We start from the raw sequence: 24,219 nt of genomic DNA, 5'->3' as shown, positions 1-24,219 counted from the left end.
TTGTCTGTCTGCGATGCTGGGATTGGCGTTCTCTTCTAGTGACTCTATGCTAATTTTCCATGTGACTTTTCTTGTTCTAATGTTGCTTCTTACCAGGTATCTTGATTTAATGTTTCCCTGCAATCTGTTGTATGAATCATTAGAACGTTGGTCTTCTTCTATTTTTTATGTATTTTTTGTGCAAATGAAAACGTGCTGAAAAATTTATGTTCCACAGAGGATTACTATGCATATAGAGAATTTTTTTAGTTTTGTACTGTGTTTGAAGTTTATCATAACCTTTACTCGTCTCACGTTTCCTGTACTTCTCCCGTTTATGTTTCCTCTGGAATCTCTTGTCTTTGGTTTGCGGATTAATGGCTTCAAAGTAAATTTCCAAATTATATATATATATCCATTCCCCTTGTAATTCATGCATATTCAGAAACCATATTTCCGAGCGCAGAATCATTTAAACAAAACCATAGAACACAGTCTTGATACATGAGATTAATTTGAATAAATGAATCAACTCAAATGTCTTTTGGGGTGGGGATCCTCGGAAAAAAGAGCTCAAATTATCTAAATAAAGATGAATATATTCACCCTCGCAAAATTGCCAAAGGCCAAATATGAGAGTATTATTCCTACACTATCAGAACTTGTTACGTGGGAACAACAGCTGTTAACAGAGTTTTATTCACGGGGCCATTAGCCCTTCAATTGTATAAGAAAGGGACTTTGCCCAATCAGCTTTCAGAAGCAACGTTTGCAGTGTATGCATCACATCATAATCTGGATCGAGCTTCCGCTGCCACCCCTATATGTAAAACCCCAAAATAAGTAATAATACTATTCTGCTGCATTCAAGAACTGAGCTCAAACACAAGTTTGAAAAGGAAATAAGAGAAACGAAATGTGTGTTAATAAGTATTGAATCCTTCAGAATGAACCATGAAACTACCTCAAGGACCAAAAGTGTAACCATAACAGTGCAAACATTGCCATCAATGTTTACTTTATGACGACGAACTTGCTCGAGTAAATTCTGCATGCATTCTGCTGGATGGACCAAATCTCCTTCTGAAGTACCCCAGAAATCAAACGATTCTTTCACCACCTGTTGAAGCGGGAAAAATAATGAAGAAGTTAATGGCAGAATCTAAATTTCATTGTCATGTATAGAAAAGTATTACAAAGACGAACTATATTAAATTGCAGCCCGGGAGAGTTGCACAACAGGCAAATCAAATTTCAGAGGAATCAAGAAACAAAACCAAGTCAGGCGATCATTTAATGCCTAATATTATCATTGAGTGAAATTCATCTTAACGAATGAAAACATCAACAAGTTCTTGATTCACCTGAATAAAGGCCTCTGGCTTCGGGCAGTTTTGTTTCTTTGATAATCGAAGTGTGCACTCTGCTGCAGTTCGGCCATCTCTCCGAGCAACAGCTTTAAAGAATTCTAATAAATTTACACGATCATTATTGGAGAGCTCAGCAGTCATGCCGACATCAAGGAATATTACATGAGGCTTGGTTTTGAAGAGCTTTTTACGGGAAGGCTTGTTCCGTGCTGCTCGGACAAGGATGTTTCCAGGATGCATATCAGCATGAACAAAGTTGTCGACCTGATAAGGTTAACGATATATCTCAGAATAGACATCCCTAGTCAACCATACACAATAACAGTTGGCATACGACTCTTTTTTACCCCCACATAGAGGGTTGTTGGTACACTGGTACTCTCCCATTAAAGATAAACATAACCTAACATGTTAAATTGATCATGTATTCCAATAAACGCTATGGAAGCCACATCTTTGTGATACTCTAACTTAGTTCCCAAATCATAATGTTGTAAAGTATCAAGCAGGCACCCAAGCAACATCTAATGCAGCATGTCACCAACTCATAAGCACAGTAATTTGAAAAATCAACAAAAAAACAAACTGCTACCACATTTTTGGCAGTTAAAGAAATAAGTTAGTGTTGTCACTGTTTTTTTCACTAAATCCATAACTCATGAACAACATTTTATACGCAGGAGTCCAAAACTAAGCTATTTCTACAGAAAATAATCAGTCTAGACAAACGGCTTTCATCGATGGGTGCTTCTGCATTGGCTTAATCACAATAACGAGAAGTTGAGACTTGTTATGACACATGAATTTATAACGCATAAGATTGATAACAGGATAAAGCAAACAGAATCATTATGTTACCAGAAGCATCTTCAACAGTGCATGGGTTCCAATATGGGCAAGAGCACTCTTAGTCCGTTCATTACCCTCGAGCTCATCGACATAACGGGAAACACATTCTCCATGCTCAAAAGTTTCCACCAAGACAGCTGGATGTACAAGAGGATATACAGGCTTTGGGAAAGAAACATCCTTCCATCTGCGAAAATTGTATATGAAACGGTTCAAATGAGCTGCTTCACGTGCAAGATCAACTTGAGACATCATGAAAACTGCAAATTGTTGTACACTTTCATCCAATCGCAACCAATTAAGAGTAGGAATAAAGTTTGAAATCTTAGCCACGATATTTATAATCTCAAAGTCCCTTCTAATGGACTCCCCAACCCCTGGATGCCTCACCTTAACCGCAACTAGCAAAGGTTTAATCTCACGACCGCGATATCGAGACCGCAATGAGGCTCGATGCACCTGAGCAATGCTCCCAGATGCCACAGGTTCCTCCTCAAAGTCATCAAAAATTTCAGAAATTTCACGGCCAAAAGCCTTCTCAATAGTCTTTTTCGTGTATGCAAAGCTATGTTCGGGCGCTTTTGTGTGAAGTTTTGACAATTCCATGCACAAGTCTCTAGGAAATAGATCAGGCCGAGTGGCTGCCCACTGGCCCCATTTTATAAAGGCCGGACCTGCTCTTTCTAGAGTTTGATGAACTACCTGCAGCCACAATTTCCTATACTGAGGTCCGAAACTATCGGCAAAAGGAGCCATGGCAATGCTTGGTGAGAACAGTACAGCCAAATATAAAGCTCTCAACAACAAGAAAATGCTTTCAAATACAGAAAGGATCAGCCTGGTCAAGAAGATATGGCTGTTTTCTGCGCGTGAATACAATGTATTCCTTGGCTGAAAGATATCTGTGTCTGGCACCGATTGTGCCCATGCTAACTGAGTTCCAAACATCAGAGCAAAAGTACCGGGAACAATCAAATGCGAACGACTCAAAGCCAAACTGAAAGCCTGAGCAACCAGGTTTATGGTCAGACAACTTTGGCCAACCTGTACGGACCTACGGGCCAACCTCTTCCAAGAAGCTTGGACGTGCTGGGCTATAGTATTGCTCTTTGGAATCGCTGAATAGTTCTTGATGAATCTGTTATAGGAACTATTTTCGAACTCGCGTGCTGCATTCCAATAATGTCTTCTGCTAGGGAACAAATACAGAGAGTAGAATCTGTACTGAGTAAAACATTGCCCAGCTCTGAGAATGGTTCCATATTTGGACTCCTCTGAAGAAATACTAGTCTCATTTCTGCGTAACGCTTGTGAAACTCTCCTGATAACTGTCAATGATCTGCAGCACCTCAAGTAGGGAAAATTAACTATCAATAAGAATCGTCAGTCCAAGTGGGAGAGAAATCAATATTTTTTTTGTTTTAAAATCATAACTAGACTTTCCTTGATTAGCACTCAAGGTCCCCCATTATTACACAATTTCTAGCACTTGCACACATAACGATGACTAAACACAGCTCAGTGTACTTAAATGAGTTTTGATGGTGATTTAATGCCATAAAGACGAAGTAACATAAAATTGTCCATTCATCACTTCAATAAATCCATAATTGCACACACACACTTGAACTTATTTATTTCACAATTCATAGGAAATTTTTTATTGCTGGGCCAAGTTCCGACTTCGTATTCATGATTCAATAAAATCAAGCTCATGTGACCATAAAAAAAGCCCCATCCAAGCAACTCTTTGCAGAAAATCGTGAGCTTATTATCTACAACTACAAGTATTTTGCCAAGAAATAGCATGGGAACCGCATGATTTTATTAACGATTGTATGGAATACACAAGCCCAAGAGATGCCAGAAGCACATGCTTGCGGAAGAAGGAATAATTAAAACTGCTCTAAATCAACAAGCAAACGGAAAAATAACGAAATCATCAAAGAATTCATTCTGACGCATATAAACATACACAGTGAGAAAGAAAGGACTTTCAGGGACCTTGACATGGCGAACGCTGGACTTGACAGAAAAGGGTCGAGGCTAACTTGCGCAGGAGGCGTGATGTATCACCGACGAGCATTTTCTAAAAACAAATGGAAGCTCGGCAGATTCAACCATACGGATCAAACCCCATTCAAATTCAATTTTGCCACCATCAATAACAACACGCCATACAATTAAATTCACAATCGTGATTTATGATAAGCGAAAACGAATAAGTAATTGGTAAAGTCGATATTTTTTTGGGACCAAAATAAAATTTCCCCTTTCGTAAAACCTAAGCGTGGGCGGCGATGAATGAGACAATGTAAGGAAAGGAGGAAGAGGAATGTGGTGAGTCCACAGCGGTTCGGATCCCTGAGATCCACGGGTCGGTAATTTGGCTTCAATCTTGCAATTACTAGTAGTAATTTTTTTAAAATAAATAATTACTACGTATGGTTGTTCTTTGAGCACATAAACAAAAAGAGAACAAAAAGTGATCACATTGATATTTGTGTTGAACTATAAATTTTGATAAACTCCTAGTAAACATAATCTCATGATTAAATCATTTGAAAAAGTTAATTACTTTTCTTATTTTGCTGATATGAAATTAGGATTTCAAATCTATAAAAACAAACAGGATGTTTTCTTTGGACAATTTTACTTGAAAATGAATTTTAAATCTCAAATAATTAAATTACTATTAAGTCATCGTAGTAGATTTTAAAATCATCCCAACACAAAATCGTTTCAAATTCTCTCCTCAAATCCAAATCTTTCAGTTAAAACGTAAATGTAAGTTGTATTTGTATTGATGAATTTGAATCTAGTGATTTTAAAACAATTATAACAAATTCATTAATTTGTTTGAACAAATCTACTTGATGATGGATTTCAAATTCCAAATAATTATTTTTTGATTTATTATGATAGATTTCAAATTCAAGTTAAGTCACAATTTTTCAAATAATATTTACTCAAATTTAAATCTTTTTTAATCAAACGCGAGAAAATTATCACGTAATTTCTTCTAGATTCATGGCATCATCCTCGTTAATTAGTAAGAGAAAAGAAAGTTCGAACAATAAAGAAACACCCGATCGAAAAATCAACAGAGAAAGTTGACAAAATGGGGAAAGACAAAGGTTGTAAGAGACATGAACATACTTTTGGATGCAATCAGCCAATCAAAACTCTCGACTACATGGTTTTCTCTGGTCGGTCGACCCCAGAAAAAGATGTCTTCTGAATTTTCTTTCCTTTTATTTTCGAGAGATTTAAAAGTCCGACGTTCTTATTGTATGATTACGCATTTGTGACGTGCCGCTGACATCAATGGCACGTTGCCTTTTGATTTGTATGGCAGTTTAAACATTTGACTTCCGCTAAGCCGAGAATGATCGAGCGAGTATAAACGTGCACGCTTGAATTTTATTACCATATATAGTTTCCAAAAGCAATTATAAAATTAAGTTATCATACCATACTGCGCACACAGTTTAAGAAACTATATAAATATTTTGTCGGATGGTCTCACTGAATTTTATACGTGAAACAAATCAATCATATTCATATTTACAATAATAAATAATACTTTTGACACAACAAGTAATACATTTTCATGTGTAATCCAAACAAGATATATGTTTCACAAAATTGACTCGTGAGATCGTCTCACAAAAGTTTTAGTTTAAGAACCGTTGTGTTGTTAGTATTATAATTGTTTTAATTAAATCAAAATTAGTACTATATTAGTAATTAATTCATAACTATATTAGGTTTTATGTTCGATATATCATTTAGGAACCAATATAAACAACAACAAAAAAAAATATCTTATCTTTACGAGTGTTTAAGTGTAGTATTAGTTCCTACCTAGTCATGCCTACGATATTGATGTTACCATGTCTATACGAAATTGGGGCCGGTTTAGACTTTAGTAGCAATTTTTGAACTACGTGCCCAAATTTCGGGCATTTACAAAGTTTGACCCTAGCCTCATTAATTGCTCGGAATCACAAAATAATTGCACACTCGCGACTTGTGATAGATGCATCATATTTGTATAGTCTTCAACGGATTGGACTATATTTTAGATGACAAAAACTTGTGTGAGACGGTCTCACGGGTTATATTTGTGAGACGGATCTCTTATTTGGGTCATCCATTAAAAAGTATTACTTTTTATGCTAAAAGTATTACTTTTTATTGTGAATATGGGTGGAGTTGACCCGTCTCACGGATTAAGATCCGTGAGACGGTCTCACATGAGATCTACTCATTTTAGATTGGTTCACTTTAATCTAACTTAAGAGTATGAGAGTAAACGAATCGAGTAGGTTCGCATACTTTTTCGAGCCAAATCGAAAAATATTTAATTCATATTCGAGCTTATCGAATCCGAGTCGAACTGAAACATGTTTGAACTTTTTCCGAGTTGAATTCGAGCTTAAATTATTTTGTTTGATAGTTCGCGAGTTGCTCGAGATCTAATATTTTATTAATATAATGTATATATATATTAAATAAATAAATTTCGAGTATTTCGAATATTTTTTCGAGCTCGAATTCAAATAGTTCGCGAACAATAATTCAAATAGTTCACAAATATGTTCAATTTTTCGAGCTGAATTTGGACCAAGCTTTAATCTGAGAAACGTTTTAAAATTTTCGAACTTCTAATCGAGTTTGAATTCAAATAGAACTAATTCGAACATTCGAATTTTCGTCATATTCAGTTCGATTCGATTCGTTTGCAACACCGAGAGTCTTACTTTCATGATGAATCAAATAGTCATCATTGTACTAAAAAAACCATGTAAAATGAAGAATGACACCCACATATTTTGATGAGTGATATTAAATCTACGACGGCGGTAATACCTCCACTGTAGCATCTTATCTACATTCTACAGATTGCCACACGTGCTTCTTCTTTTTGTCAAAACCCCAGGCCCTTCTACCACCATGCAAATTGTAAAGCAAAATACTTTTCATGTTAGTCCGTGTATTGATAGTTAGGTTACAGGTAGCGTATACACATGATGTCACATTTTCAAACCCCGCAAACTCACGGCGGCGCGTTGCCACCGGTTTCATTTTCGGAGATCAATGAAACCTTTACCTTTGTCATACGTTTCACATTAATGGATCTTGTAATATTAAAATCTGCTGCTACGAACCAAATTTATATTTAATATTCCTTTTTATGTATATATATGTCATATATTAAGCATTTGATGATGTCCCCGAATCCGCAGAAATAAGACTGCATCATAAATTTAACATGTAAATTGATATTTTGTATAGTGAAGCAAAAAAAAAAAACTAAAAACGGACGGTGGTTTCCCGACAGGGACCATTACTGGTAATATATGAAACATGAGTAGGGAAATAGTAAAGGCTGGATTAATCATTTGTCATGAAACAAAACTCTTCATACAAAAAAAAATATTCTATATATAATCGGTTATTTAAGTTATTCATGATCACGAAATTACATAAAATCATTAATACACAAATTATCTGGAATTTCGAACTTCCACATGCTGTTGTAATAACTCTCCGTTTCATCTTCAGTGCTGCTACAACTGTTAACATATGTGGAATTCGAATTCAATGGAGTCGGGCTTGACGGAGGAGTTGAAAAAATGGACTGGAACCCGAGACTGTTATTGTAAAAAGATTGAAAATTTGAAGTCACGGACGATTGAGTCGGGTCTACAAATGGTTGGTCACCCGACCCGTAATACCCGTCGTTGAGCACTGGCACATACTCTCCTGTTAAAGCAGAAGGCATTCCATATCCAGCTGGGTTTTGTTGAAGTTCTTGAACCTCATCATGAACGGAGAATGAGGTACCGAGGTCAGTATCGGCACATAAATCGGGCAACACTGCAACATCTTGAACTGAAGTTTGCATCAAGGGTGGTGGGATTTGATTATTGCTGGTTATCTGGTTTTGCATCGGAAAATCTTGGGATTGGCAGTTGGAAGAAAAAAGGGATGCGGCGAATCTTAGCAACTCGGGGTTAAAACGAGGTTGCAACCTGGAAAAATTCATCTGGGTTGGTGAATTGTTGCACAGAGATGAGTTTAGGATAGTTGAGAGATCAAGAAGTTGAAGGCGTGGGCTGTGGGTGACGGGGTCGATTCCCATCCGTAGCAGCCTTTTTCTTATGTTCGTATTCCAGTAGTTCTTGATTTCATTGTCGGTTCTCCCAGGAAGTCGAGCAGCAATCAAAGACCATCTGTTTTAGCGACAAACATATACGAATCCCGCATAAAGAAAATATCAGGACTCGTGCAATTTACGCGACTTAGTATATATAACTAGTTCACGAAATTATATACGTGGCTACATACGTACTTGTTGCCAAGTATGCTGTGCAGACGAATAATGGTCTCTTCTTCTTCAAATGAAAACCTCCCTCTTTTAATATCTGGCCGGAGATAATTAGTCCACCGCAACCGGCAGCTCTTTCCACATCGTTGCAGCCCTGCAACAAAAATACAACAGAACACTAGCTAGTTCAAGACTCTGCCTCTTCCACTACTCCAATCTTGAAAAATGTTCCACAGAGTGTATAGAGAGAAGCTAACCAGCATTAATTGGAAGAGTTCTCCAGTTTCCATAGCCATATTTCTGAATATAATCAAGGAGTTTCTGATCTTCTTCTTGCGACCACGGTCCCTTTTTCACGAGCAGCCCAGTCTTGTCACAGCACGGAGCTCTTCCCATGTCAGAAAGTTAAACCTGGAAATACGATCTAGTTTGAAAGATACGAAAGTGGGAACTGGGTTTTATATGTAGAAAAAAATGGAGCAAATAAAAGGGCAGACAATTCAATGCGGAAGAAATGAAAGGAAGTCAAAAGGATTCGGTGCCGTCCCTGATACTACCGTAGGCGACGTGTCCCCTCTACTTGTACAATTTCTCGACTCTCCAAATAAGCGTACAGCTGAAAAGTACTCAATCCAATTCATTTATTTCAATATCGTTATTCTAACATTTGTTCCATATTTAATTTGATTATTAATTTTGGGAAAAAATATCATCCGTTTCACACGAGTTTACTAATAAATGACACCAATCACAGGTTTAATCTTTATTTAAAAGTTATGAGTTATCGAAATATTTATAGAACATAAAAAATAATTTATTCGAACATATTTTAGAAATTGTTTCAACTTGGTTATCTTATGTATGTAGAAAAAGGCAATAAAGAATAGATTAATAACGTGGATTGTAGATTCCTAGATGTTAGCGATAGGCCCTAGTGATGTTAATTAAGTACATACAATTTGTCCTACTCAACTTTTCACTTCGTTTCTATCCAATTACCAATTTCTTTCCATTTAAAATCAAACCAAGTTATTCCCCTGTCCAACTGTTAATTAAGGTTTCCTTTTCAATATATCAGCCACTTTTTTTTCTAGCTCCACATTTTTTCAAGTGCCATTGTCCGAATATGTATTCAAAACTATGAAGTTTCTAAGATTGTGAAAGTTTTGTGACCGAAACTTTAAAAACCGAGCAAGATTTCGATTATAATTTTATTGTAAGTAATGAGATAATATATCATATATTAAATTCGATTATAGTTTTATTGTAAGTAATGAAATAATATATCATATGTTACATCCAAGTCTTGTTTTTTCACACATTAGTTATATAAATCGAAATGAAACATTATTGAACGAATTTGAACTTCATCTTAATTAGCATGAAACACTATATAAAAATATATATATGTGTGCGTGTATATATATTTATAGTTTTGATATGCAGTCCCATTAACAATGTTCACCATTGTGTCTATGTAAGACGTAATACTCATCTGTTGAATATGACGAAACATATTAAAAATGAATTTCACGTCATTGATGGACACAAAAATTGATAAGATTGGATATATCATGTTTAGATGGATGCGTTTGGTCAATCATGATCATAATTTTATATCATATGTTAATCAAATAATTAATTATTTTTCTTATTGATCAAATAATTGATATTGAAATTTTTAATACTATCCTTCTTTATCTTTATCCTTCTTATCTTAATTTTATTTATAGTTATTAATGATTGAAAATGATAAAATTATAATCTTATCTCTAAGTTAACCAATCATTAAAAATAAACAAATTATTATATATTAAATATTATTTTACATCTTGTTTAAATACTATCTATTACCACAATCCTATGACACCAACTAAAAACATAAAATAATACAGACCCACAATTTTTGCATGGATATCGTTTTCTTTTTGAGCCACACACAGAAAAGAAATCTTGCCGATAGAGATAAACCCTCCCTAGCTACAATACAGATAACAGGCGATGAATTCACTCAAACTTCACACGGGTAATTGTCAACTGTCGCCATTCGTCTTCAAATCATGTAATTTCCCGAACCATGATCGTAAAAATAAAGCTGGAACTAAGATTTCTTCACCGTTCGATGCTACCGCCTCCAGCCGAGGAAGAAGGCTCGTGCTAAAGGCATGTAGCGATGGTGGAGAGAAGAAAACGGAACAGAGAAGTTTCCTGACGATGGAGGAGGCAGGTTTGGTCGAAATGTCCGGTCTCAGCACTCACGAGCGATTTCTGTGCAGATTAACGGTACATTATTGATTATAAAACTAAATCATATATCTGTATGATGAATTCTTCTATGGTTATACATAAAATTTGGATTGGGTGTTTGCATATATACAGATATCATCTTTGAATCTTTTGAGAGTGATATCAGAGCAAGAGGGATGTCCGATTGAGGATCTGAATGCGGGGAGGGTATGCGATTGGTTCCTCAAAGATAAGCTCAAAAGAGAGCAAAATCTGGGCTCTGCTGTTCTACAATGGGATGATTCGCAATTTCAGTTTTAATAAGCAATCATTTTTAAAAATTATTATTTTTTATTCTGATAATCCAATGTAAAATAACTTTAATCGTGTTATTGTTTGATCAGAAAATTTTATTACAATATATATAATCAAGGTCCTAATTCTACAGTGTCATGCTATTCATAATTCACAAAACTCTTGTCGTGTCATTTTAATCAATTTTGTGTGACGAATCTTTTATTCGAGTCGTCTATAAAAAATATTATTTTTTATTGTAAACATGAGTGTAGTTGACTCGTTTCACGAACAAAGATATGTCAGATCGTATCTTGTAAGACTTACTTTTTATAAATAACTTTTGAAGTTAATGATATATAAATTTAAAAATAAAATCGAACATATTGTATCATCGCACCAAGTCCGTTTGTCTCACATAATTTTGGAAAATATATATCAAGGAAAAAGCGTTCCGAGTACTTGTGAAAATGTTGGGAAATCATAAAAAAATTAAAGATTATAAAAATCCATGTGTAAAGTAAATCAACTCAAAAAAAAAATTGTTATTTAATTATTTTTAAATTTTCTTGTGTATTTCACCGTCTCTAATCATCATTGTTGCATGCCGGCCATGTCGAATTCTGAGTTACCAATACATAATAAATTGGCATCAATCTCACATGATTGGTAATAAATAGTAGTCTCTGTACAATCTAGAATCTAGAATTCGAGTTCGAGTAGTCATAGGAAGAAGATAAAAAGGATGGCCAAGAAAAGTCCCATTCTCTTCAATTTCGCTTTGCTCGTGGCGCTTGTTCTCATCATCACTACGGCCGAAAGCAGAACCATATTTGGAGGTCAGCTTTCAAAACTTCTAATAAAACCTTTTTTTACCATTCGCTCAAATTAATTTCTGCGATTCAATCGTATATTTCTCTTTGTTTTTCGCAAACTAATTTTCTTGAAATTTGCAGCTTATAAAATGAAGGCAAGTTCAAAGCTTGCATGCGAGACCGTGGTTGGAGTGGAGAGTGGAGACACATGCTTTGGAATAGCACAAAGCAACCACTTAACATCATCGGCTTTCAGTGCCGTCAACCCTAACCTCAATTGCACTGCACTCTTTGTTGGCCAATGGCTTTGCGTTGATGCTTCTACCATTTAATATAACTCAATCTACTGAAAGTCCACAAGTTTTCTTGCCCTTTTTTTAGAATATAAATAAGAAGCCTGATTATATTATACACATTTGAGGGCAATTTCATGTTGATTTTCTTGGTATTGTGTCCTCTGGATAATTAGACTGCTACTCCATTGAATAAGACACTTGGTTTCATTGTAACTTTGAAATTCATGTATTAAAGTTTTAACACTTTTTTTGCAACATAATTCAAGCATGCTAGCTGGGATTATTGTGATTTTAGACACTATTTTACAAAATAAAATAAAATAAAATAAATGCACAGGCATAAAAATTGTGGCATGGGTAAAGTAAGTAAAGACACTGGAAAACATTTGTCTTTTTGGGCTGGTTGATGGACGTATAAATCACAAGTTAATGGGTCTGGATTTTAATCTCATGTTAAGGCCCAAAATATATTGGGCCAACTTACCAGGACACACACTAGTAGGTCAGAAACAAATATTGCGTTTATTTATAAATTTTTTATATCATAAATATTTCTAGACTTATTATTTGAATGATTTTGATTTTACTTTTTCGATTAATCTTTGTTTTTATTTATGTCACGTGAATTTTTAATATTATATCTTTTAGTCGGTGACAGATTTTTGGATTTGGAAAAAGTATTTTTTTGACACCACAGAAACAGGTGAATCCTTATAAACCAATAGTTATTTTTATATATTTTTTCTCCACATGGTGTAGAAGAGATGTAAATTAAAAAAAACAATGACTTATGTTAGAACGTTTCACGGGTCGTGTAGAAAAGATGTAAATTAAGTGACAAAAAGTTGTGTGAGACGATCTCACAGGTCGAATTTGTTAAACAGATCTTTTATTTGAATCATTCTCAGATAAGTATTCGTGAGAGCGTATCACAAGAACTCAATTAAATATCATTTTTCGACTTTCGAAGGGAAGACGCTATACTAAGTCAGAAGTGCTATTCCGACATGTTTTAACATACAAGATAAATAATCGAGTATATATTGGATTTCACGTATTTTTATTTTGAATTCAAACCGATCAATTGATCATTTTATTTTAAAACATGTATGAAATAATACTCATGACGTAATGTCCATGGCGTTTACGGGACACTCTTGACATGGAAGCTACAAGAAAACAGGCTAACAGGATAAGGTTCTTTTTTTTAAAGAAAGGATAAGGTACTTTTCTGCCATAAAAGAAAAGGTCGGTGCGAATAGAATAAAATGGAACTTTTGCCAAAATCACGAAAAAGTTGGAAAAGAGAGGAACATATGCCCACGATTCTTTGTTCATGACTAAATAAAACATTATTAGTAGCAAAGGTCAAAATATTCACCTCAATTATGCTAAATATCGAAGTCTTTTTATGCCGATATTGCTAGCTAAAACCAAATCATTCCGAGATCTTGATATAAAAAAAAATACGTATATACCATTTGAGATGTATTATGAGTTTCGTTTGGAAAAGTATTTATAAATTGATAAAATTTTGTGTGAGACGAGTCAACCCTATCGATATTCACAATAAAAAATAATACTCTCAGCATAAAAAGTAATATTTTTTCATGGATAACCCAAATAATATTACGAGAACATATTTTTTAAAGGCAGTTTTATAAAAAAAATTACAAAAATATTATCCAAACATATATTATAGATTTTCATTTATACCATAATAAAAAAAAATTAATGTATTTGTCAATCTGTCTCGTAGAAGTAGAAATTAGCAAGAGAGATATATTCTAACCATCCCAAATTCTATCCAGAAATTCGAATCCTGGGGTCTTTCAAATTCAATGAAATTGTCTAAGATCATGTGATTCATGGTTGTTGCAAAATCATAATTTCCGTGACCTAAATGACTGTATTTACTATCCCCACATTATTAGAGACAAAAAAAGCGTGATCCATGTTCATCCACTAATCAGGGTGTCACGCTTTTTGTCTCGTTTCTGTGGCCGTGACTAAATTTATTCAGGAAAACCATTAAAAAAACAGATAAATATAAATAAAGATAAGAACAACCACATTTGTCACCATGATGACTAAATAGTTTTTTTTTCTCAAAAAAAAAAGAAAAAAATACAATATATATGATTTAAGAAAAGAAGCCAAAGAAAATAGCAATAATCCTGGAACTTCTTTAGTTTTCCTACGAATAAAATTCAAACTAGCAACATAATAAACATCAACAATTTACTTTGTAGTTTTCAATCCTAAATAATTATCAGATAGACTAATAATAACACCGAGTGAACGCGTTTTTAATAAAATCAAGGCACGCTTTTAATAGTTATACTCTGTAATTTGCGCCACCCTTCTTCATTTCAATCTTGCCATTAGGATAATCCACATCACTCATGAACCTTGACCAGAACCAATGCTGCTTCCACACACCCACCATCTCCTCTATGGGAATATTCTTCGTCTCCGGCAAGAAGTAGTACATGAAAATCGTCATCACCACCACAAAGAATGCAAAGAACAAGAACAGCCCGAATTTCAAGTGACACAACATCATCAAGAAGACTTGAGCAATCACGAAGGTGAAAAACATGTTGACAGAAACGTTGATACTCTGTGCAGCTGACCGGATTTCGAGTGGGAAGATTTCGCTAGGCACCAGCCATCCGAGGGGACCCCATGACCAAGCGAACCCCGCCACATATATGCAGATGAACAGTACCACGACGATGGCGTACCATTTGGGCAAATCACCTGGATTACCATCTATCCCAAATTTCGCACCTATGCAAGCTGCTACCACGATCTGATAACAAATATACAAACAAAACTCAGTGCTTAAAGCCTTACATTCACACTTTGAGTTACATCTGATATTTATTTTATAAATGTGATAAAGAAATAGATAATTGAAGTGAAATGGAATATTAATTTACCTGACACACAAGCATCTGAACACCACCTTCAAGAAACAGAAACCTTCTCCCCCACTTATCCACACCATAAATGGATACCACAGTGGCCGCAACATTCACCGCTCCAGTGATCACAGCAGACATCAACGAAGCCTCGCCCCCGAAGCCGATAGTCTTGAACAGAACTGGTGCGTAAAACATGATCACGTTGATCCCCGTGAGCTGCTGAAAGAAGGGAATGGCTATAGCCATCGTCAAATGAGGCCTGTACTTCCTTTGCAGAAGATTCCTCCACGGATGCTCGACTTTTCGAGATGCTTCACTGGCCGCGACAAGATCATTGAACTCCTCGTCTATATCTCCTACACCTCGGATTCGTTGCAATTTGGATCGTGCCTCTTCGGTTCTGCCACGTTCGATCATGGAGTTGGGTGTTTCCGGAAGGATTAAAGATCCGACAGTGATTATCAAAGCCGGGACCATCGCACCACCGAGACTCAGGCGCCACCCCCAGCCGCCCTTGATCTTGGCAAAACCATAGTTTAGGAGATTGGCTGCCAGGATACCGATTGTGATGGAGAGTTGAAAGCCAATGTTGAGTGCACCTCTGTATCTGTAAGGAGCCATTTCGGATAGGTAGAGTGGCACAGACTGCAGAAAATAAAATCAAAAATTTAACGACTGAGAAACATGGGACGAATTAAAAATGTGGATGATCTCTAAAAGGACAAGTTTTTATGTTGAATAAAGTCGAGGCCTCTAGGCCACTTTTAACTCTTTACTATCAGTCTTGAATGACGATAGAGAAACAAAATAAGAAGTCACAAATAGGACAAAACAAAAACAAAAAACAAAAGGATAACTTTTATAACCAATAGAAAAATTGTTAAAGTTGCGATAATGAAAATTTTCTTTCTTGTAATCAATGCACAGCAATAATTGCAACCGACAAAAAATCGGAAGCAACCTTCCGTATACCATTTTCAGATTTATCTAAGAAAAATTGAGAATCTTGAAATTAATTAATATCCAAAAAAAAGTTTAGATCACAGCTCGTTTGTTTGCGACATAACATTTTTTTTATCTTATTTTAAATATTTAAATGTTATGATATTTTTATTGAATGCCTTTTGGATTAATATTCATATAAATTTATACATTAAAAAATGTTCTTTTAAAACAAAATCTTTTCGAAAAAGGTTATAGGTCAACTCTTCCCGTTGGTGTAATGATATATTATTTTGGGAAAGTTATTTTCATAATATTGCATATTATTTTTTTATAAAAATCAGATCTAACAGATTCTACTTACTTCCTTTGACCCACAAATTCAAATTATGATCAACCTCCATCCGAAAATAATGATGAATAAATAAATAATTTAAATTTAAAATTACGAAGAAAAAAAAATATACCTGATTCGCAAATCCGATGCCAAAACCAAGGAAAATACGCCCAACAATAAGCATCCAAACTGCCTGAGCAAACCCATTAATCAATGCTCCGACGCAGAACAGGACTCCGCCGAGCAGCATCGACAGCTTCCTCCCCATCGTCCTAGTCACCGTAGACGCCACAAGCGACGAACACAGCGCAGCCAGGTACAGAGAAGACGTAAACAGAGTCAGCGTCACGCTGTCAAATTTACAGTACTGGTTGGTTGTGTCGTCCGCCTTCTGCTTCCTGTACACCGACGGGAAAAATTTCTCCAAGAATGGATCCATGGAGGTTACCCCACCTGTATATTAAACAATCAGATCCTGAATCGAACCCAAAAACCGAATGAACATTGTGAATAAACACGTACCTGATATTCCAATATCGTAACCGAAAATCAGACCACCCATGGCAGCAATCACACACGTCACGATGACGTAAGGAGTAAGGTTCCCGGGATATTCTTTCCCGTTCCCGGCACCTGGGACAAACCCACCCGCCATTTTTTTGTCTCCGCAGAACACACTCACTCGTCTGAAGTATATATTATCACCGGAGAGAAGAGGAGGGAAGGAGGGAGAGAAGAGAGATGAAAATTGAAAAATAATCGTACTGACTCTCTATCATGGAGAGGACTATATATAGAGAATGTTGACTACTTAAATTAAATTTAATGAAATTAAATTACGTAAGAAATAAATATACAGAACATTTTAGCTGTCAATATATAAATTAAAATTGAGTAAATTAAAATATGTAATATAATATATACACAATCAAATTTGAAATTACACGGAACAAAATAGCTGTCAAGAGTCAACTTTAAGTTAAAAAAGTTATTTTGCATAACAACAATATAATAATAATGATATATTTTAATTTAATGAATAAATTAAAATAAAAAAATTATTTTCCTGTTATAGTTGACTAGATAATATTGAATTTCTTTCTTTCCATATTGATTGCGGATTTAATTTAATACAATTTCTCCACGGTTAAGAATTGGATAAGATTGAAGTGAATACGTAAAGTTGGATTTTGTGTATACGTGTATGTATAATTAAAAAGTATTTATATTTATAAATATTATGAAATATGGATTGAAACACTATTTTTTAAAGCAAAAACTTGTGTGAGACGGTCTCACGGGTCATATTCGTGAGATGGATCTCTTATTTGGGTCACCCATGAAAAAGTATTACTTTTTATGCTAAGAGTATTACTTTTTATTGTGAATATGGGTAGGGTTGACCCGTCTCACGGATTATGATCCGTGAGACGGTCTCACATGAGACTCACTCATTTTTTAATAAGTTTCGAATCGACATTTTCAATTTTCAATTATGATTATTATTTTTTAAAAATATATTTAAAAAAACTTTTGATTTACAAATTCGGAGAAGGGAATGGATTTTATGCTCAACAAGTTGGAATATCTTATCCAACTATCGAAAGGAGCCGTTAAGTAAAAAAATTAATGTTTCTCCGTTGGCTCGGAGGTGCATTCAAAGCGTCCCGCCGACATAATACATTGAAAGATTTCAAACTTCTAAGAATAGGTCTTTTATGGTATAATCTCAATGATTTTTATCTGTGAGAACGGGTCAACTCTACCGATATTCATAATAAAAAGTAATACACTTAGCATAAAAAATAATATTTTTTTATGGATGATCCAAATGAGAGATTTATCCCACAAAATACGACTCGTGAGACCGTCTCAAACGAGTTTTTGCTAACTTTTTTTTCTAAATACTGCCTTAGTATTAGTTTCATACACAATTTGGATTTGGATTTTGTGTTATTTTACTTTTTTCCTTTTCAAAATGCTATGTAAAGTTTGTTTTCGTTATAGTTAATTTTATATGTATAAAAATCTAGAAAAAAATGTCGCATTTTTTGTAATTATATATCAAACTAATAAAAAAATATGTTACTATTGCTGAAAAGTTTGTTCTATATTATGATGTCCAATAAAAAAATATATCATATTTTAAAATATCTTAATTTATGTCTAAGCAAAAAATAAAATAAAATAGGGTTGTAGGTTGATATAGCATTATGTATCACGAAGTTACACTACCACCACCGACATGCTATATATACATTACAGGAAACACAGTGGTACGCTCTTGATTAAGTCAGATTTTGTATTTTGGGCGGTGGTAGTGAAAAATACATTTAGTTTATCATCCATGTTACTGTATCAAAATATCGAAAGGTATCGATATCGAAATCTTTGACACGTTAATGATATAAAATGTGAAATTTTCGATATATACTAAAATTATATATATAAATTTAAAATATATATAATATTTTTAAATAATAAAGTTCATTTTATTTTAACAAAAAAAATATTTTTTTTTCGAAATAGAACAGTATATACCGATAGCGTATGAAATATCGGTATACTGCAATTTTGGTATAATCGATATGCTAATTATTCATACATGTATACCGAATTTTCATTATTGTATAAGTATAAATATTTTTAATACTGTAATTTTCGATACGATATACATGGTGCATTTTTGTATACGATATGATACAATATATCATTCATATATATGGGATCTAACGTGTTATGTGACATCGGATGGAAGATACCGTTAAGTCGAAACTTTTAATTTTAAACTTAAATATGAGGGTTGTTCGAGAAAAGCCAGCCACTAGAGTCTGAAAAACAAAATTACTTACATTGATTGTGTATCATTTTATGCTACACTCATCTGATTTTCGGATTATAAAACTTATGGCTGAATGATACTTTATTTTCCCTATAGAGTATATTTTTATATTTATAATTTAACAACACTGGATTTTTTAAAAATATTTTCATACCGCCTACGAGAGTGTCAAAATTGGTGGAGCAGGTGAGTACTCGTCCAATGATTGGAGATTCGATTTTCACTGGTTACATTGTTTCTGACGAGTTTGTTATACAAAACTAATCAAGTAGAAACTATCGTATTATTTTCAAAATCTACACAATACACATAAAAATAATATTTGTGAATTCTAGTGGCATAAAAAAAAAATTCATAAAAATTCCTATATCCACGAATTCCCAAAACTTTCAAACACGATGGCTTGACTAAAAAGTTGGGTAGGCCCACGCAAGTCCAACAAGATTTGGTCAACTTGTAAGCAACGAACGTGAAAGTCTACGTTCACACATGGAAATGAAAATGGGCCTCCCCAAATGTTCGAAAGGTAAAACAAAAGTAAATTTTTTTAAAAAAAAAGAATTGGAAAAAAGCATCAATTAAAATTTTACGCAATTCTGTAATTTATTTATTTTAAAAAAAACACATTACATACATATACTCTATGCAAAATTGGCAACTCCTCACTTTGTTAATTTATTTTAAATTTTACATAAAAACTTCTTTACAATGTAATAAGTTGTGACACGGAGTTTGCTTCTTTTTAGATATCAAATATTCTATGTATTTATAGTTTTGTAAGAAATAACGTTAAAATTTTTGAATATGAAAATATTGAATAGCAATTCCTTTTTATTTCTGTACATTGTATTTATTCTCCACATTGAAGCGATGGGATTACAAAAATTTCTCCAACCCGAACAAACACGAAAAATTTGAACCCGAACTCGACCAAATCAAGTAACCCGCCAAACCTGATATGATTTTTTTTTTATTTTTTTAACTGCATAAAAATAAGTAATTTTGTTAAGAAAGAACACACATATATCTTTGATATTTTTAATCATCAACGTCTGTTACGAGTAGAATATTAATAAAATATTACTATAAATACTAACATAGTACTCTTATCCTGCCAAATGAGTCATTTTTCATATGATATAAAGGATATTTACATGCAAAACATGTGCTTCTTGGTTTCTTGCTAAAATTTCGAAAATGATCATAAAATTATTACTTTATATTATGATCAAGTGAGTAAGAGATGTCAATAACATGAGAATTCATCACAAATCTGAATATTAATCCAACAAAATTTGATTTATTTTATATAAAATCAGCTAGAAATTAAAAACCAATAGAAAATTAATTCAAACCCCAAATCAAACCTGCTACAACATCATGCCCACCCCCACCATGATCATCGAAACTTATTCCTAAAGCTTCGACATGTCAAAATGAATGTCGGTATTCGACTACATCTAAAACCTGGTACAACATCATAACGACTTTAGAATCATCAGTCATCTGTTGCCATAGCATTTGATCCGGCCATCATCCTCATTTATGAACAAAATCATAATATTTTCAATCAAATCATCTAACTTCACCTTGGTAGCTCCTAAAAAATATATATAACAATAAAACAAATAAATTTAAATTAAAATAAAAAAGACGAACCATTGAAATTTATGTCTAACCAACCAATCTCTACGACAAACCAATGCTTCAACAACATCAAACTTCATTGCAGTGCGATATTGGTCAAGTATCCAACCACCTGTACTAAAAGCTGATTCAAAAGTAACTGTAGAAAGCATCAAAGACGTAAAATTCAATCTAATAGGAACATCTTGCCTCTTAGAATCAAGTGCAGTTTGGGTAACATATTCTATTTACTTACTCAATTGGTTGTCTTTCACATACTTTATCATTTACAAATCATATAGACAGAATAATCGATTTTTAAAAAAAAATTCTTACACGATTAAATTCAAAATGTGTGCACAACATCGAACATGAAAAATTCTCCAACATTCAATACTAAAAAATTTAAACCAATTCGATCTCTTAAAAGGTCAACAAACACATCATTTTTGCAACATCGTTGTCTAATGTAATTATGAAAACCTTACACTGAATTCCCCAAACATTCAGTAAACTGTTGTGCTTGTTTGTTTATTAATTCGTTGTCTATTAATTTATCCTTAAACACAACTGGTGTGTTTGGTTGTCTATTAATTTATCCTTAAACACAACTGAATTACTGAATGTTTGGGTGGATTAAATAAGGATAAATTAATAGTCAAATATTTATCGTTAAAATTTTAAGTTGTTTTAATAATCATTTTGACCAAGTTTATGATCCAATTTTATGGATAACTATTTGATTAATAAAAATGGTTCTTAAACCGGGTCAAAATGATTATTAAAACATCTTAAAATTTTAACGATAAATATTTGACTATTAATCTATCCTTATTTAATCCACCCAACCAAACACACGGTTAATGTTATCATACACGGCAATACTAAAATGAGGTGGAGGCACGGAAGATAAAAAAAATCTTTTTTTTTTGTTGCAAAACCCAATTAGAATCAATGAAAAGTGATGTTAAGTATATATAGCCATCAATGGCAATAGAAGTCCACATATCATAAGTGAAACAAATTTTTCCAAGTCATACACGCATTTCTTGGGATAGAATAGTGCACTCATTTTTATGCATCTTGAGAATATCATTCTTTGCTGTGTTTATCGTGCACCGATCGATTTGTGGTTCCAAATTGGTAAAAATTGATTTAATTACCTCATATTCCACAAACTCAAACGGTAAATCATGTCTCACAATTACTGAGATTAGCAACTCTCTAAACTTTTCATGGTCTAACTTTTGTGACCTAATGACAAGATTTTTGTTGCATTGTTCTAACAAAGCCTCAGCAATATCATGAGTTTTTTTATAGGTCACTGATTGAGGATATTGGGTCGAAGATTATCCGTATCCATGCTACTGTCTGCTTTATATGTAACCCCGCATATTTTACATTTGCTAAAGAAATCTTTTCCCTCTATTTTGGGAAGTATATCAAAATATTTCCACCTCTTTGATTTCAAAGTGAACCAGGTGGGTTTAAGATTAAGGGTGACTTGATTCAGGTCAACCCGAACTTAACCCAACCCATTTTTTGAGGGTTTGTTCAATTCGATTTGACTCGAACCCGAAAACCTCCAATCATAACCTTATTATTTCGTGTCAACTCATATCGGGTTGTTGGGTCGGTTCATTTTAGACATTCCTACATCCTGCCAGACTCTTTCGAATGCTTTATTTGGAGGTATGTGACTACAAAAGCAGATATATCATTCAAGTTTTCCTCTCATCCGTGTGATATGTAAAATGGATGAATCGAATTTTTATTTTGTGTAAAAAAATTATTTAGAGATTATATTAAAATTAAAATTTGGAAAATATTTTAAAGAAAAATTTATTTGATCATGATAACATTTTTGTTACTTTCTGTGTATACGGTATTTTCGAGCATTTGTCATTTGAAGAGGATTTTCCTTAATAATTTGATTTAATTCTTAAAGAGCCCAAAATAAAATATTTCCATAAAAAATAAAATAAAAAACTCATGCAGATTAAATAATATAAAAGAAGTTTAATATTAAAAAAAGAGTATGAATATTACAAGGCCATTTCAATGAGCGATCCATATTACGTTTACAAATTATAATAAAATAAAATATTATTATAAGATAACGCCCTGCGGCTGCCACTTGATTCTTGAATTCCGAAGGGTGATAATAATTTTAATTGTACTTCTGGTGCGAATATCTTGCAACATACAAAAAAGGTCAACCTTTTACACAAAGTCAACAAAACGGAATATGATATTTCATGGTTAGTATTCAGACCACCCCTTCAATAATTCTTCATGTTCCCATAATTGTTATTTTTTTAAAAAAAATTGTGCATCTGACTTATTATCATAAATAAACACATGCATACATGATATGATATGTACATCTTCGTCTTTTCCCGAAAAATAAAGATAATTGTCTCTTTATTAAAATCAAATATATCAATATCATCTTCTCGTTTCAACTTTACTTAATAAAGTATCATCATATTTAATAGATCACTCAGTAGTTGTTCAGCTAATTCAAATAGTTCAAATATAGATATCTTGTGAGATGATTTCACGAATTTTTTTCCAAGAGACGAGTCAAGTCAGCTCATATTTATAATAATAAGTAATTTTTTTACATAAAAAAGAATATAGCATTGTCTTTAACAATACTTTCCGAATGCCTTTTCATTCTTACAGTTGTGCTTGTTTGTTAACGCTGACAATGTTTTAGGTTCATAAATGTTTCATTGTCAAAAAATAAAAAAATAAAAAAATAAAAAAATCGAGCAGGTAACACTTACCCATCATGTGAATGAGTGGTGATGAACAAGTCAAAAATTTGCTCGTTTCAATTTTTTATTTAGTTGTGACATAAAAATAAAGTTATCTTGGAGTCGATACATAGAATATTTCGTAATATCAATCAATATAATAATATTATATGTTTGTGGTTATGTTTTATGAATTGACAGGCTTTTAAGTAAGAAGAACTTTGCTTTAAAAGTGATTAATTTATTTTGCTTTGTTGTTTGGATTTGAGTACTAAGTTGACGTATGGTGGGTATTGGCATGTTTTCATAATCATTACTTGAACGAGACAACGAAAACAACTTCCCAACTCGTCTCCTGTGTGTTACATATTTCTCGTCGGTTGGGTAGAGTTTAAAAAATTATATATATGGATTTGGACAATAATTTTTTTAAACTAACTTTTAAAGTTGAGTTAGATCAAAATCTCAATCTTTAACATTGTATTAGAGCTTAACCCATCGTTATGTGTTGGATTTATCATAGTTGGGCTAATGTATACACGCTCTAGTTGTTCATTCTCGAGCGTACTTGAGGATGTGTATTAAGATATCTCATATCGGTTGGATAGTGTTAT

At 33.5% G+C, this 24,219-nt stretch overlaps 4 protein-coding genes across 4 annotated transcripts; 1 reads left to right on the top strand and 3 right to left on the bottom strand.

Annotated features, from left to right (window-relative positions):
- Nucleotides 1–489: 489 nt before the first annotated feature.
- On the bottom strand, nt 490–4,536 carry LOC140829069 (uncharacterized). The gene is made up of 5 exons (XM_073192039.1): nt 4,203–4,536; nt 2,208–3,537; nt 1,344–1,613; nt 944–1,099; nt 490–799 (listed from the first exon to the last, which is right to left on the bottom strand). The coding sequence occupies exons 1-5, from the start codon at nt 4,208–4,210 to the stop codon at nt 680–682; spliced, it is 1,884 nt and encodes a 627-aa protein (XP_073048140.1). The 5' UTR covers nt 4,211–4,536; the 3' UTR covers nt 490–679.
- A 3,039-nt stretch (nt 4,537–7,575) lies between these two features.
- LOC140829070 (transcription factor MYB102) lies at nt 7,576–9,076 on the bottom strand. Its single transcript, XM_073192040.1, has 3 exons — nt 8,793–9,076; nt 8,560–8,689; nt 7,576–8,440 (listed from the first exon to the last, which is right to left on the bottom strand). Exons 1-3 carry the CDS (start codon nt 8,929–8,931, stop codon nt 7,687–7,689), a joined length of 1,023 nt encoding a protein of 340 aa, XP_073048141.1. The 5' UTR covers nt 8,932–9,076; the 3' UTR covers nt 7,576–7,686.
- A 1,363-nt stretch (nt 9,077–10,439) lies between these two features.
- LOC140829907 (uncharacterized) lies at nt 10,440–11,206 on the top strand. The gene is made up of 2 exons (XM_073193193.1): nt 10,440–10,818; nt 10,915–11,206. Exons 1-2 carry the CDS (start codon nt 10,537–10,539, stop codon nt 11,080–11,082), a joined length of 450 nt encoding a protein of 149 aa, XP_073049294.1. The 5' UTR covers nt 10,440–10,536; the 3' UTR covers nt 11,083–11,206.
- A 3,074-nt stretch (nt 11,207–14,280) lies between these two features.
- Nucleotides 14,281–17,136, bottom strand: LOC140829068 (sugar carrier protein C-like). Its single transcript, XM_073192038.1, has 4 exons — nt 16,898–17,136; nt 16,506–16,828; nt 15,112–15,741; nt 14,281–14,981 (listed from the first exon to the last, which is right to left on the bottom strand). Exons 1-4 carry the CDS (start codon nt 17,028–17,030, stop codon nt 14,505–14,507), a joined length of 1,563 nt encoding a protein of 520 aa, XP_073048139.1. The 5' UTR covers nt 17,031–17,136; the 3' UTR covers nt 14,281–14,504.
- Nucleotides 17,137–24,219: the final 7,083 nt, after the last annotated feature.

This window comes from Primulina eburnea, chromosome 4 (assembly GCF_022965805.1).
Source record: "Primulina eburnea isolate SZY01 chromosome 4, ASM2296580v1, whole genome shotgun sequence".
Classification (NCBI taxonomy): domain Eukaryota; kingdom Viridiplantae; phylum Streptophyta; class Magnoliopsida; order Lamiales; family Gesneriaceae; genus Primulina; species Primulina eburnea.
The sequence above is the reverse complement of the archived record's forward strand: the minus strand, read 5'-3'. Positions and strand labels throughout refer to the sequence as shown.

What these genes read in the sequence shown, in the direction of transcription:
- LOC140829068 (XM_073192038.1), bottom strand. Translation starts at nt 17,030, where the DNA reads ATGGCGGGTGGGTTTGTCCCAGGTGCCGGGAACGGGAAAGAATATCCC. An exon ending in GCATCGGATTTGCGAATCAG is followed by an intron (nt 15,742 to 16,505) that starts GTATATTTTTTT and finishes TATTTTCTGCAG; the next exon opens with TCTGTGCCACTCTACCTATC. An exon ending in TTCAGATGCTTGTGTGTCAG is followed by an intron (nt 14,982 to 15,111) that starts GTAAATTAATAT and finishes ATTTGTTATCAG; the next exon opens with ATCGTGGTAGCAGCTTGCAT.
- LOC140829907 (XM_073193193.1), top strand. Translation starts at nt 10,537, where the DNA reads ATGAATTCACTCAAACTTCACACGGGTAATTGTCAACTGTCGCCATTC. An exon ending in GATTTCTGTGCAGATTAACG is followed by an intron (nt 10,819 to 10,914) that starts GTACATTATTGA and finishes GCATATATACAG; the next exon opens with ATATCATCTTTGAATCTTTT.
- LOC140829070 (XM_073192040.1), bottom strand. Translation starts at nt 8,931, where the DNA reads ATGGGAAGAGCTCCGTGCTGTGACAAGACTGGGCTGCTCGTGAAAAAG. An exon ending in AACTCTTCCAATTAATGCTG is followed by an intron (nt 8,690 to 8,792) that starts GTTAGCTTCTCT and finishes TTTTTGTTGCAG; the next exon opens with GGCTGCAACGATGTGGAAAG. An exon ending in CACAGCATACTTGGCAACAA is followed by an intron (nt 8,441 to 8,559) that starts GTACGTATGTAG and finishes TCGCTAAAACAG; the next exon opens with ATGGTCTTTGATTGCTGCTC.
- LOC140829069 (XM_073192039.1), bottom strand. An exon ending in AGCCAGAGGCCTTTATTCAG is followed by an intron (nt 1,100 to 1,343) that starts GTGAATCAAGAA and finishes CCGCTTCAACAG; the next exon opens with GTGGTGAAAGAATCGTTTGA. An exon ending in TTACACTTTTGGTCCTTGAG is followed by an intron (nt 800 to 943) that starts GTAGTTTCATGG and finishes TTTTACATATAG; the next exon opens with GGGTGGCAGCGGAAGCTCGA.